We start from the raw sequence: 16,363 nt of genomic DNA, 5'->3' as shown, positions 1-16,363 counted from the left end.
CATACTTTGTTTGTTGTTATTGTTATTGTTTGGAGTTGCTTCTTGTTTTAGTTGTTTTCGTATTTTGACGATCCCTTCTTTGTGCTCTGTTTTCTTTCTTCACTTGCTTGTTGGCAGACATTAAAATGTGTTTTATTGTCATTGTTGTTGTCTACGTTTCTCTGTCGCTGATGTGTGTTGTTGTTGTTGTTATGCTGTTTTGTTGTTGTTGTTGCGGTGTTATGTTGTTTTGTATATTCCATGCAAGCAAGAAACGTTTATATTTCTCCTCTGACTTGAATTCCAGTTTAATTTGTTTTCAAACGTGAAAGCGAACAGTTGTGCGTTTAAATTGAAACGAACAAAGCGAAAATTTACTAACAATTTTTTTGAAGTGTATTTTATTTAATTATTTTCAATAAATATCTTATATGAAAATAATTGTGATTTTTAACTTGAACTTTTTCAAAAATATAAATTTTACATTTAATGCAAAGTATTTGCAGTTTGCAATTTTATAAAAAATATAAAGGGAGGAAAATTATTAAATGATTGAACATTTAAAACGATAATATTTTGTGAACTTAGTGTTTTTAGTTAATTTATAAAAATTTACTGCCTAAAAATTTTATAACAAAAATTAAATTTCAAAAATGTCTTTCACAATTGTAAGTCGCAATTTATTGCGTACTTCAAAAGAAATTTTGGAGCGCGGAGTTAATGTGGGCGCAGTAACGGTTTTGAATGGATCTGTGGATATTGAACATCAGGTAAGTGTAATGGAAAAATCATTTATTCAAAAGGATGTTTTCAAAAAGCAAATTATTTTTTATGAGCTTAAAAGTAATGAAAATGGCATACACAAATTTGGTTTTAAAATTGAAATAAATAAATATAAGTAATATAATAAGAAAAAAAAATATATATAAAAAAATAATTAAATTAATTAAACATAATGCTGTAGATAAATTGAAAAATATACATAAAAAATAGAATAAGTAAATTAAAATGAATTTTTTTGAATATATATAAGAATTAACAAAACTTGAAAATATAGTAAATTAAAATGAAATTTTTTTTAAAAATATATAAGATATAAAAAAAACTTGAAAATAGAATAAGTAAATTAAAATGTACTTTTTAAAAATGTATAATAAATAAAAAAAATTAATTAAATATTTTTATATCACTAAATTTTAAAAATTTAAAAATAATTTAATTGTTTAATAACTAAAATATTTATTAAAAAATTAGAAATTTTAAAATTAAACTAAAACAATATCAATCATAAACAGTAATTTTTTTAAGATCTAAATTTCGATTTCAAGAAACTTAATAATATCAGTTAATATGGACCCTCTTAAACATCGCCTCTTCACCTTTAGAACTATTCTGCTGAAAATAGGTATTAAATTGCTTAAAAAATTTTTCATCTGACCTTCTTATTACGATTTGTATTTATATTAGTATTTCTTATAACGATTACTTAGTGATTTTATTTAACGCAAATGTGCTTTACTTATAAAAAAGTGCTTGAACAATCTAATTCTAAAAAATTTTTAACCACCAATGTTTGGTCGCTGTACCTTCTGTCTATGTTAATAAAAAACAGTCTTTAAAATAATTTCTATTTATTCTAAATAATACTTTCATTGCCAAATATATTTAATGGTAAATAAATAATGACGTTTAGTGAACATAACTATTAAATTAAGTTCAATCGTTCTTTATGCTTCGCGCAAATTACAACTGCAAAGAACAAGCACAATGGCATCCACAGTTCCACAAAATTCATGTGCAGCTTTTGCAGCTGCATCCACAATTGTTGTATGTTTTTACACACATATTTATTGTGGAATGTATTTATCATCTGCGCCGGATATACACTTCAGTTACTTCATTTCAAAGGACGATTAGTGGAAAACGTTGCGTTATAGAAGGCAATTTATTGGTATAAAATATTCGCAAGATAAAAATGTTTTATATACAATATTAGAGCGAAAAAAAATTTAACAAAAATACGTTAGTAAGCTTCTACAAAAAATTCAACTTTAAACCATTATAATATTTTAAAGTCCTTTACGTAAAAACACATATTAGAGCACCAAATTAAAGGATGTTTATTAAACTGAAAACATATGGTTTGAGCTTATTTAATGAAATGTTTCTTATATGTTGTGAATTTTTTGGCTTGATATTTTTTTCCGGAAAATCGTTTTCCAGTAGCTTGAAAAATAGTTAAATATTTCACTGCCATTCTCTTATACGATGTTAAATACTAAAGTATCATTTTCTGTATTTATGCCTAATAAGTCGAAAACATCCTGTATATATATTTTTATGCACATTTTAACATATTTTTATATTAAACAATTCGCACGTTCATTCAACAGTTAAAATCGGCAAAGTCACGATCGACGAGAAGTTCATACTTCCATAAATATTTCCCAAAATGGGTTTGCGATTTCATTTACATTCACACTGTGTCTGATGTGTTAAAATCATAAATTTTTAATTATCTTCAATAAGATTTTGAATATATTTTTTGAATATTTATTTTTAACACATTTGCTACTTTCAACTTAATACAGTAGATGGCAGGAAATTAGGACTCTGCGCAGTGTCCTTTTAGACCAGTTTGTAAATAAATATCTCAATTTAACAGTTTGTGTATTTAGACAAAATTTAGTGCATATTTGGATAAATATTTATATAGTATAATGTTGTGAGAAATATAATATAAATGTAAAATTATTTTATTTATTGCTCTTTGATAGACACCTAAAATGGAACAATAGTTTTTTTTAATATAATTAATTAGTTTAATTCTGTTCTTTTTTTTTAAATTATTTTTTTTTTAAATTTTAGTTGTTGGTTTTTAATAATTTTTAAATCTTAAATCATATTGTTAGTTAGTTGTGGTGAAGAGAGGACCGAATCCTTCTCAATTAGCTAAGGAAGCCGTATATTCATATATAATTCTTATAATTAATATATATATTAATTAAAAATTAATAATTAATAATAATAAAATTAAAATAAATTTAATAACAGTTTTAATAAAATTATATTATAAAAATAATTTAATATAATTAAAATAAAAATATTTATTTAATAAAACAGAAACTAGAAATTGTTATAAAAAGTTATAAGTAATAATTATATTAAATATAAATAACAAAAATATAAAGCAAATTAAATAAATTAATAAAAAAAAATCCATAAATATTTTTATAATTAGTTATAAATAGTAATAATAGTAATCGTAATAAATATTATTATTTATCATTGATACAAATTTTAAAGACATAAATATATTTCTTTAAAATGTAATATTATTTCACATTTAGTATATAAACACTTAACTGTTAATTCATGACAAGAAATGACTATTTAGATAAATCAATAAAAAATATTATATAAAATAAATAAAATCAAACAAAATAAATATAAAATTAAATATTTAATAAAATAGAATATGTAATAATAATATGCATTAATAATTACATTAAAAATAAGTAACAAAAATATAAGGTAAATTTTTATAAAATAAATGAAAAAAAATCCATTAAAAATATTATTAATAACTATAAATAATAATTAATAATAATTAATAATAATTATAATTATTTATAATTTATAGGGATAATATAGGGATAAGGATATGAGGCAAATCCGTATCATTAAGTTGCAATCTTTTAATATAACAAATAAACTGTTAATTTATAAAAAATAAATGAGTACATTAATAAATATATAAAAAATAAAAATATTTTATAAAATCTTGATTTATTATTAGTTTTTTTATGAAATCTAGTAGTGTTTCATTGTTTAAATTCTTCTTCCCTGCACAAGACTAATGTGCTGTGAAAACGAGGTCTTCACTTAGTAAACAACTTGTTGTTCAAAGATCGTCTTATAGCTTTAAGGTATTGTTCGAGCTTAATTTTGTTTCTAACATTGACCTGTTGAATTCATTTTTTTTATTTTTTTTATTATTTTCGTTTAGTACAAAACACCGCAATAAATTATCCGCTACTCTGCCATGCTTCCATTTTCTTATATAATTTTGCTGGCTACTTAAGTATTCTTCCAAGTTTATTAAAAAGAATAAACACTTTTAAATATTTACTTTATAAACTGAGAAAATGAAAACTTGTTTACTTCGCTACACTTAATTTAAATATATTTGCTATTCCAAATTAATAATAACAATATTTTTTAAATGTTTATTTTTTTTTTCAGAAATATAAATAAATATATACGTATATATATATACATATATATAAGTGTATGCATATATTAGATATTTTTAATTCAGGTTAGAAGTTTTTGAATAACACGTGTGATATATATAAATATATATATATTGTTTTCGCACAAATTTAAAATTGAGCAAATATTATAATTTTAAAATCAAATAAATTTGAAATATATAACAGCATTATATACATTTTTGTATTAAAATTATATAAAACATTCATTAGGTTTTTATACAATATAATTTTATTCGTCTTTAGAGTAGTTGACTTCGGCAAAGTCACGATCAGCGAGATCTTCTTGCTTCCACAAATTCGAAAAAATGAGAATGTTTTCATCCCACATGGAAATTGTGGAACGTGTTCAAATTATAATATTTAAATAATGATAATAATGATAAGTATAAATAACTGAATACAAAATATTGTTATTTAATAATAAATATAACTAATAAAAATATTATATAATAGTAGGTATATATGCATGGAGCTATGACAACAATATAGTGGTCTAATTTATTAATATAGAACTTGTGTTATAGTGATCTAATGTATCGATATTATATATTGGTTTAGGAGAATCTTTCACAAAGATAATTCATAATAAAATAATGAATAAAATGAATAAAATAATGAATAAAATATTTCATAAGATATAGTAGTGTAATTAATGGATAATTTTGTAAATTACAATTTTGATATAGAAAAAAAGCCAAGCAATTTTATTGTGTATGGTAGGTCAAGTCATTATAGTGGTTATACAAATCTACTTAGGTCCCTTCTTCGGTCTATGTTACAATAAAGTAAGTTCACAAAAATTTTTCATAAGATATGGAGAAATAATTCTCCGATATCAAAAAAATACTTATATAGTGCATTGTGGATACTGGGTTAGGTTATCAAAGTGATTATACAATCTAATTAGGGTCTATTTTTGGTTATTGTTACAACTGCATTTCATTTACAATGTTCCCATTTAAAAGGGGTTAAAATCCGCTAGCAATTGACCTCTTATCATCTTTGAACACCTTCATAAGGTTGAAAAGAAAAACACGTTAGGACCTTCTTGAAATAAATTATAAGTCTATATCATTAAAGTCTATCATTACATATAATTATATATGGATATTTCGCTGGATATAGTCTATGATTATTTAAAATAATTACTTATTGTCAAATTAATTGGACAGAACACTTTATTAGGATGTATTAGAAAAACTTCGAAAGACTTTCTTCAATTAAATTATATGTTTTAATTATAAGATACAAATATATATGGATATGTCACTGGACATAGTCCCTGCGTGCCTTTTTGCGCTTTTCGTATAGTGAATCTAAAATAATTATTTGCTGACAAATTAAATAGACAGATTTCTTAATTTAAGATATGGAAATAGATAAAAGTTATAAAGATAAAGACGATTAAAAAAAAAGGATAAACATATTACATCGAAATCTGTACTTATTGATTATTTTCATCTTATATTTAACTACTGCGGATGATATATTGCATTTTTAAGTATTCTTATACTGTATAAATATTAATGAGAAAAGTATTTTATAGAGTTTCTGAATTTGTTGGCTGTTGTTCAAATAAACAAACTTAAAATAAATAAATTTATTTATTAATTTCGTTTATTGCTTTGATTATTAAATAAATAAATATAATTTTTAATAATTTTTGTTTTCAACTTAAAATTTTTTCTAATGGTTTTCATATTAAAAACTCTCAGTTTTAATCACAAATTAAGCTTTAAAAATTGCCATATGTTTGCTCTAATTTCTTATCAATTTTTTTTATAATTAAAAATTCAAATGTGTCAAATTTCAGAGTTTTCATAATTAAAAAATGTTTAGAAGCTCTTAAAATCTTTGCCGCAGATAATAACTTGAATTTTATTCTTTTTTGTTATTTACTTTAATAAGCTTATCAAAAACAGGTTAAAAAGGTAGACGACGGTTCGATTAATTATTCAAAATCTATGCCAAATATAATATTCAATGAATTATTAAACTAAAAAAAATATTGAAATATAAAACATTTATTTATGTTAGTATTAGTAGTATTAATGGTATGTCTTATTTATGGGATGTATTATTTTTTATTATTAGATTTTAGATAATTTTTTAACCGGCTACTTTAAGTTAACTCATATATAACTACAATACAAATTAAAATTCTTTTTTTCTATTATTTTTAAAATTAAAATTTTAAAGCTTGTATTAAAATGTCCATATATTTTAAATAGTAAAAAAAATTTGCTTGATTTCTGTCATAAAAACCTTACTGAAAATATTTGAAAGGAACAACATATCATTAGTTTATATAATAGGTTGATCTTACCTAAGTAACATAATGAACCTATAATTATTTTTTTTACCGATTTTTTGTTATAAATTTTCTGTTTACATTTTTTCTAAATTGTTATTGGTTCTCTGTCTTAAGCCTCGTTTATTTCATCTCAATTTTCTCAAAAATGTTCCAATTATGAACTTCAAATTATTTTATAATAAAAACTTGTTGATATTACGTCATATTACGTGTACTTAAGAAGAGGTCTTTTCTTAAGAAGAAAAACCAGTTAAGGTCTTTTTTCTATATTTCATGGCGTTCCTACCTATATATGTAAATAAAAAATACAAGATAAACAAAATTTGACATACATATATATACAAAAAAAAAAAATATAATGATATTGAGAAAATATTTTTTACGCACTTTTTGAACTTTTTTATATTAAGGTTCTTTTAAATTTTATAAATATTAATGAATATATTTAAATTTAACAAAAATAGAATATGAACTCTTATCTTATTATATAAAAGAAAACTAGTTTTATTTATAATAAATAATATATTTTAATGAACTTCGAAACATTTAAAAAACTGGTTTCATATATAAAAAATATTTTCAAAAAATATATATTAATTTTTTTTGTATTGCAAAATAAATCTCAAATTTACGTAAAATACAAAAAATTTATTTAAAATTGTGTATAAAAATTTAATTAAACATAAAAAGGTGTGTTTTTAACGGTTATAAAATTTTAAATGCTTGTTTATGCCTTTAGAGCTAAAAAAAAAATCCGTTTTCTATTAACTAATTATTAAAATTTTTTTTTCTTAAATAAGTTTATTAATATTAACATATTTTTGTTATTACTTTTGGAGGTTATAGAACCATTTTCTGGAGAGTTTATATAGCCTTTAAAAGGATGATAAAAAGAAAAATATATTTACTTTAACTAATAACGAAAATCATAAGAATAAATCAATTTATACATAACATTTATTTTAATTATTTAATTATATTTAAATAAAAATAAAAAAATACAGTTAATACATAAAATAGTACACTTTATACAATATACAAGTAAATTCGTATATATAAAAATTTCTGTTAAATATGATTATTTAAAAATAATATTTATTATTATATATTATTACTATAATATTAATTATTACTATATATTATTATTATAAAAATACTTATTATTAATACACAATAATATTAATTTAATTAAAATTAATAATAATAATTATTAATATCTGCTAGAAATATCAAATATATACTTGTAGGTTATGTTGGGTTTTACCGGGAATATTAAGGATTTAATTAGGTTCACTGTACTACTATATTCAACTCATGGTTTTTCAAACCGTCTTCAGTTTTAAGCAAAGCCTAAAATACTCTTTAAAGGAAGGTCTTAAAGGTAGCTAAGATCATCTAAAAAGTTAGTCAGCACCATGATTAGTCGTCGTTACGCATATGTTGAACTATGACAAAGCAGATGTAATATATGTTTATGTATATGTCTTCCTCACAATTTCTCACTAAACGGGAAAATAAATCTTCTAGTACGACAAGACTGATTTAGTCCATGCCACTGAACAGTGACCACATACGAAAATTAGTAAAACCTATTATGGGAGGCCACTGGGAGATGAGGATGACAGAAGAATATTTCATAATGTATTTGGTTACTGTTTCATTGTGCTTCTTTGCTGAAATTCACTATATCCTTACGGGGGTCTCAGGAAGATTGCTATATAATAGCATTTTTTATATACATTTTTATTTACATTTTTTCAGTTTCACAAAAGTTTATAACGAGTATATAACTTGAGTTTAATAAAAATTTTGTTGAATTAAATAAAATATAAAATAAAAATATAATAAAATTATAATTATACTTATTATAAAATGATTATATTTACACTTAAATTTAAAAAATTTATGTCAAATAAATAATCCAATAATTAAGTTAATAATATTTAATATATCTACTTCGGATTTGCAATGTTGAGATTTTGATTTCTACAACATTCGATTTTATATTTAAGAACAGAAAAGAGCTTTGAACTTGTCGAACAGACTTAAAACACATATAATATATATATATATATATATATATATATATTTACATACATATATACTCATAAAATAAAATGTAAAATAATTAATCGACTTGCCTTAAACTGATTTCTTTGTGTACGCCTTTCTCATTGACTCAGAAAATTAATTGCATTTTGTAAAAAGAAGCAAATAAAGAATAATATTATTTATTTACAATAAAGAATGAAGTTTAATATACTTTTTCTTATTGGTTTTTTAATATTTTGTGGTTTTATGTCATCAGCGAACTGGACATCGTCGTTCTGCCTCATCAAAATCGATAATAAAGCAATGTGAACACTCGATGGTACTAATTGAGAATAATTCCAATGCACTGATAATTGCAACACGCAAATATTCTAAGAAACATGCTTCCTCCTTAACTAAACGCCAGGAGGAAGATAGTGATAGCGATTCGGATTCTGATGATGAATTCGAACGTAACCGTAAAAATATACAACCAAAAACAAGCGAAAGGGTAAGTTTTGAATTGTTTTACAATTATATTTATTTTTTATTATTTTTCAATAATATTTATTTATTAGTCTATATAAGTAGATATATGTAGTACCGACAATTCTATTTAAATTTGCATTATCTTTTGCAAAACAATTAAAAAATTATCTTTAGAAAATAATTTATGATCTATTTTTTTACAATTCAAAAATATATATACCTAAATGATTTATCAAATAACTATTATTATAATGATGGCCACAATGTATTGGGCATGATATAGGTCCTATATTTCGTTGTGAACCCCTTAGGGTACTTTCTTGATTTTTGCAACTAAACCAGTGTTTGAAGACTTTAAAAAATCTGTGGAGATACTTAACAGATGGACAATTGGATTGTTATAGGTAGCAATTACAAGTCAGTCAACTTTTAAATAAGAATGACCAAGAAGTCTTACCGTTTAGAAACTAATATAGTGGTACATGAACAAGAAATAAAAATTATTTATAGAATATATGGAGGATACAATTTCTGTTTTTCGTTTGAAAAAGTCTAACTTATCGATTGATGTGTTTACCTTTCCGAACTTAAAGTCTTACTTGGGGCGTACAACGAATAAAGTGTTACAACACTGCTCTGAATAATTTTCTTTCCAATAAACGCTTTAACAATTTTTGATCTACTGTAACCACATCTGCTTATTCCGCAAAGTAAAAATGTCTCAAGAAGTTGACTATCTATCTGGAGAGAATAGACCAGTAACAACGAGTAGCCAATCCTTTCGTCCATGTTCTCATCTTGATAGCTTCTACAGAAATCTCTATTAGATGCTAATAGTTTTGTCTATTATATATCTCAAGTAAATTTCTGCTTTCGCAGTTAAAAGGGAGTTTCGGTATTCATTTTAGGTAGTATTTCGTTATCTGAAAGAGAAAGAAAGGTATTATCTGAAAGGAGAGAAAATTTTTCTCTCCATTACCTGTTCTCTACTCGAATTTGTCATAGAATTCTTGTCATAGAACATACAGTTTTTAATTGTATAGGTTTGTCAAATTTTTCGAAATTAAAAAAATGTTATCGTGTTTAAATTTTTAATTAAAAAACATTCCTATAAGCTTAGCTTGATTTAATATTCCAATCAGTTCTTAAATCTTAATTCTGTTTTTTAATAATTACGTAAATACATTAACATTTCTACGTACAATAATATATTTTTGTATATAGCTGTATATATATATACATATATGTATATATAAATTTGCAATCAGAATACAAAAAAAATTCTTAATCGTATATCGAATTTTTTTTTTTGTGTTTAAAGTGGAGTACCAAAATATATTATCACCTCAGCTGGCAAAATAATTTGAAAATATATTTTTTTGTGAGCTGAATACGAAATCTTGTAGCTTTTTAAGCGTGGTGAAAACGTGTTTCAAATTATAAAATAAATGCTGGCTTATATATATAGCATACAATGGATAATACATGACATTACATATAGTAAATATTGATAATAAATCTATACAATTAACTTTTTTCTCTTTTTAGAATCACATTATTTTTTACATTAATTTAATAGTGTGAATAACATTCATAAGAACAAAATAATAATTGTAGTTAATATACAAAATATTGAATTATAAAAAAAACATTATTAAAAGCCAATATTCAAATTATATGTGAACTTCATAAAATAGAAAAAAAAATTTGCTTGATACTTTGATTTCTCAAAAAGTATATACATATCAGAGTAGTAGCTAAAAGGCAATGAGGCGAAGATCTTTTATTAAATTAATTCCCAGGATATTATTTTGTTTTAAAAATTTTGAACAGAGTTCAGTTTTTTATAATAAAATAATAATTTGGTCATAAATTTTCATTTGTTCCCCTTTCTTTTACATACTTACGTACTGCAGTCCTCTTCTTCCAGTGGAGCATATTGTGTTCTACGAATAACCTATCTTATTCAGTTTGCCTTCAATAGTTCTTCGTCAAATTTTGGTAAAGGCACTAGAACGGTGAGATTCAACGCTTTAACGTTTGTTTCGCAATATAGATGTTATTTTTGCGGAGAGTTTGCCCTACCTACTTCCATTTACGTTTTTTAGCTTCAATACTCGCACATACTTGATCTGTTCGCTTCCAAAGTCACACAGAATATGCTTAACTATTTGTACTGTGTTTTTACCACTTTTTCAATGAGTATTCAAAAGCATATTCATGGGTTCTTATATATTAGCAATAAGAGAGAACTACAGTAAGCCTTGTAGTGCTCACGTGAACCATTATATTTGGTTTCCAGAATGTAGTCTTGTTATATGAAGTCTGGTTCAGATATGTCAGCATTTACTTAAAATGTTTTTGAGAAGTTTATCACAAAATTACAATAATAGTTTAGGATCATTATATTCTAATCTAAATTGCATATTAATAAATATTTAAGTAACGAACAGTTTCTAATTACTTAATATTTACTGTGTATTAAGTAAGGTTTGGTTATACCGGCGAGAGAGATCTCAAGGGATCTCCTTCGGCCTACAGGCCCATTGTGTTACCGTATAATGATTCAGTGTGAATTATTTAAGTGTTACTTTTAAATATATATATATTAGGATTCTTCAGATCATATCATTTATGTAAATTGTTATTATTATTTATTATTGTTTCAGAGATTAGTTTCTATTTAGTTTATATTTTAAAAGTTTTTTTTTAAATATAACATCAGCATTTCTATATTTAATATATATTCCTATTAAATTAATTAATTAAAAGTTTTTAAAAGTTTTTTTTTAAATATAACATCAGCATTTCTATATTTAATATATATTCCTATTAAATTAATTAATTAATTTAATAAATATATTAAAAATATATATAATGTGTATATATGAATATTTCTGTGTTTTCATTTTCCAATTTTTATAATACATATTTATTTAATTTAGTTTTAAAAAATTACACTGCACAATAACGTTATTAATATTAGTTATTTAATAAAAACACTTAAATTTACTAATTAAAATTATAGTAGAAGATAAAAAAGAATAATAAATTAATAATTTCCTACAATTTATATTTAAAGGGTGATACTGATTTTTGGCGCCGCAAGATGCGTACATTGCACCGAATTTTGGATGTTAATCACGATGGTGTCGTATCCTTCGATGATTTTAAATTGTTAGCAAAGCGTTTCACAGACTTGGGACATTTAACTCCCGAATTATCAGCAGAATTTGAGGATGTAATGAAACAAACTTGGGAAGAACAGTTTGGTGAAATTACTCCTTATAATTTGCTGAACGCTGAACAATTTTTAACAGATATACATCATCGTCTAAATGATAAGAAAATGGCAAAACGTATTGGACGATTCTTGCCATATTTATTTAAGGTAACTATATATTACATATTTTTATTTATAAATTTAATCTAAACTGTTAATTTTTATTTTTAGGCTGTCGATTATGATCATTCTGGTCATTTGGATCTCGATCAATATAAACTTTTCTTCCGCTGCTTAGGCCTCTCCGATGAAGATGCCGCCATTTCATTTGCTGTGATAGATAAAAACAGTGATGGTCAAATTTCAATGAAGGAATTTGTACATTTAGGACGTCAATTCTTTATGACTGAAGATGAAACGAAAATCTCAAAAATGTTTTGGGGTCCGCTAATTGATCATTGACTGGATTATGCTCACGAGGCGATTATTGAGTTATTGTCTCGTGGCCGTCGGTCGGATGTACAAAAAGCTGTGCGAATTATGACCTTGCTATGTGTGCAAAGTTTTCAACAAAATTTTAAAAATTTCGAAGAAGATGATACCAATTATTTAAGACTATTTTTATATATGCACTCTATTATATTATTAATAATATCGTGGAATTCATTTAAAAGTGATGATTTAAAAACATTTATCGTTTATCATATAAGAAAATTTAATAAGTTACGTAAGCAAGCAAAAAAACGAAAGCATAAAATTTTAATTTAATATTATATATTTTTCAAATGAGAAATAATAAAAAAAACAATTAAACATTAAATTGATGAATATTATTTAATATTATAAATTCCAATCGGTGTTCATATTCACGTAGTTTGTTCAACATTTATCAAATCGCTTTTCCATTCTTCTAAATCACCAGTCATTGACTTTGTTTCTCCAATTTCGTATTCAACATCCTTGGCACTGTAATAAAATAGTAAAAGTATGTATCACTTATTTATATAAAGGAATAAAATACAGGAATATATATACCGGAATAAAATTAATATATAAATTATTATAATACCACGTTTTGAATATAACATTTCAAAAAGTATAAATTTAAAAACGATTAGTTCTTGGGTTAAGCCCCGGCTGTTCTTGGAATATATTACATTGGTGTGTTCTTTCATCAAATCTCTTCAATCTTAACATGTACAAATTTCCGGATTCATCGTATGAAGTCAGAGCCATGCTTATGATTGCATGATTTTGTTACATGACAGAAATCTGTACCATTTTCTTTTCTTTTTATATGTATTTATTGATTGTATCTTCTTTTTTAATGAAACTAACCATAAGTTCTTTTTTAAATCTTAACACTGTGTACATAACATTAAAATTTTAAATAAAATAAATAAAATATATAAACATAATATTCCGGGTCTCATTTAAATCACTAAATTGGGTTAAGTTATGGGATGTATGATTTTTAAAAGAAACAAGTAATGCGATGCTATTCTGAATAATAGCTGGACAATGGGTTGGCCATTTTTAACAAGAAATACTTAATGTAATTGCAAGATTTCTAACTATCGTGTTCTGTCATGTTTTTATTCATTATTAATCCAAAGGAATTCGTCCAGCACTTACAAAAATTATAGAATTTTACTTAAAATCTAAATGGACAATAACATATTTTTTGTGTGTCAGACGTTTTTATTTTATTTTCTCCTAAAAATTATATACGGACTATAAAGTAAGTAAATAAAATTCGATTATTTCCTAAGACCACTGATGAAGAGTACTTGACAATACTCGAAACAGCGTTGTATGGTCAGCCAAATTTCAATAAAAAATTAAAATACAATTTTTGTTTGTCCTTTCTTTCTTTCTTTGTTATTCGAAAATTCTCTAAAAATTTAAATATCGCTTCTTTGTCACTATAAAGAAAGCGTAGCTTTATCAGCAACAATAATACATATTTCCTTCTAACGCTATCAAATTCAGGGAATTTCTAGATCTCGGTGATGACTTTAATTTCTAATGTATTATGTGGCGTCAATAATTGTACTCAGTATTTTTGACTGAGCTCTTTGGAGAATTATAATATTTGAATCACTACCATTTTCAAATTGCTGGAAGCTGTCAAATTATGCTGTTGTTGTTTTTGGTAACCTGTTAGGATCTATTAGTAGATAACATGAAAGGTTTACAACAAGACGAATATATTGGGATAGGATGTGGATGGTTGGCTAAAAGTATTTCACATACAAAAGTAAGCGTAAAATCAGAGCTGGACAAATATAAAGCAAACGAGTTGAATTGCATTTCAATCTACTGTTAGTTACGGTTGCACCCTGCGGGTAAGCGATTTAGAATATTCCCACAGTAGATATTCTTGTCGTAGAAGGCGACTAAAATTCCGGTGCCAATCCGGTACTTGTATAGGAAGTACGTATGATAGTGAGTGAGCACGGCACTTGGGTCATCTGACCAGAGATGATCCGATCTGGTACTTCGGGAGTCAGTGGCCCGTAGCTTCGGCTGTACTGACAATTAGCATTGGCTTCGAAGTGGCTGTGGTTAATACCCAAACTCACGCGGGAAGAATGAAAAACATTATGGTGCATTCGGCTTGGAGTTGCGTATTCACCACCAGGTGCTACAGCCCACATTGTAGCAGAGGTTTTAGGTAGGCCTCGCATTAAACCAAGATGGAAGTTATGACCTATACACATTTCTTCATTGGAACCTGTGTAGGTTAATTCCAAGGGGGCGCTTATTGACGCTTTGTATCAAGACGTTTGCTTTTGAGTAACGTGATGTTAAGCCTACACGGCAGGGAATCACATAGAGACTTCTGTCAGTTTCTGTCAAAATATTTTTTTTCTCGTGCTACACAGATTGACGACACAGTTAGCAGAGCCATTTTTTTACTTTGAGTAAGTCAATCTCCTTCTTAGTAATATGACTACGTTCACACCTACCGCAACGAGATGATGTCAGTGCGATTAAATAATGGCAAGAGCTTTTTGCACTTTTCAAGAGGTAGTCTCTTAATATGGAGGCCATCAGAAAAATGGTGTCATTTGGTTTCAATTAGGATTATAAAAGATTCACGAATCTTTATTTTAAAAATTATATACTAAATTCAAGAAAATTAGAAAATGATTTAAAATTGAGGTAATAGTCAAAGTGAATCCTTCAATGTTATTTTTTACGAAAAAAAAATGAAATCAATGATGAACGAAAACTTCTCGTTATTCGAATTTTTAAACAGTTTTTCCCGAATTGAATACGTAGGCTGAAGTCTATGCAGTACTGTTTTAAATAATTAATTTAATATAATTTTACGTATTTAATATCTTACTTTTAAAAATGAGATTAATGTTTTCTTTATTAAATACAAAAAATGCGCACTTAATGATTTTAATGCAAAATAAATATATACTACGGAAAATGTCTTCACATATATACATATGTAGGCCATATGTTGGATATGGTCTAAAAATATTTAAGTTAAGAATAGTCCATTGTTTTGAATTTCGAATGGTTGTTGACTTTGCTATAAGCAAGTATTTCTCAACACAAGGTGTTTAGTAGAGACACATGAGTATTTGCTGTATAACTAATGAAACTGTTATAAAGTACTAAAATAAGTATAACAATTTGTTGTTACTGGTTTTTACAAATTTGATTGCTTAGTGTTTAAACTGTCATAGAATATAATTAATAAATGTTTTCAGCTAAATAGTTAACTTAAAAAGTTTTTAAACAAATAAATATTTGTTTAAAAGACTTTTTAAATATTTGATAAATTTAAATTTTAGAATTGAAAAATTTTTATATCTATTTTAACAACTGACAGTTCCATAAAATAGCTTAATTTAGGTCGTGTGCGAGTTAGGCTAAGTTGCGTTCTAAATGAGGAAAATTCTAAGTTGTGTCGATAATGTATTGATGTGTCGATACGTGTTGATAAATGGCAAAATGTGTGCAGTGCAAAAAATCCTAAAAAATCTCCCATTTGGTTTAGCATCAACTTAGCCTAACTCGCACACGTCC

At 24.9% G+C, this 16,363-nt stretch overlaps 2 protein-coding genes and 1 long non-coding RNA gene across 3 annotated transcripts in view; 1 reads left to right on the top strand and 2 right to left on the bottom strand.

Annotated features, from left to right (window-relative positions):
- The first annotated feature begins 289 nt into the window (after positions 1-289).
- LOC119669412 (sarcoplasmic calcium-binding protein-like) lies at positions 290-13,125 on the top strand. The gene is made up of 4 exons (XM_038079295.1): positions 290-749; positions 8,879-9,112; positions 12,173-12,481; positions 12,545-13,125. Exons 1-4 carry the CDS (start codon positions 633-635, stop codon positions 12,773-12,775), a joined length of 891 nt encoding a protein of 296 aa, XP_037935223.1. The 5' UTR covers positions 290-632; the 3' UTR covers positions 12,776-13,125.
- A 6-nt stretch (positions 13,126-13,131) lies between these two features.
- Positions 13,132-15,708, bottom strand: LOC119669411. The gene is made up of 2 exons (XR_005251596.1): positions 15,669-15,708; positions 13,132-13,279 (listed from the first exon to the last, which is right to left on the bottom strand). It is a non-coding gene; the product is annotated as an uncharacterized LOC119669411 (long non-coding RNA).
- Positions 15,709-15,983: 275 nt separating this feature from the next.
- The window catches only part of LOC119666470, a 2,454-nt gene continuing 2,074 nt past the window's right edge, over positions 15,984-16,363 (bottom strand). The window contains exon 5 of the mRNA XM_038075746.1: positions 15,984-16,011. Coding sequence (XP_037931674.1) covers positions 15,984-16,011 — 28 coding nt within the window. The remainder of the gene's footprint in view (positions 16,012-16,363) is intronic.

This window comes from Teleopsis dalmanni, chromosome 1 (genome assembly GCF_002237135.1).
Source record: "Teleopsis dalmanni isolate 2A chromosome 1, ASM223713v2, whole genome shotgun sequence".
NCBI lineage: Eukaryota > Metazoa > Arthropoda > Insecta > Diptera > Diopsidae > Teleopsis > Teleopsis dalmanni.
The sequence above is the reverse complement of the archived record's forward strand: the minus strand, read 5'-3'. Positions and strand labels throughout refer to the sequence as shown.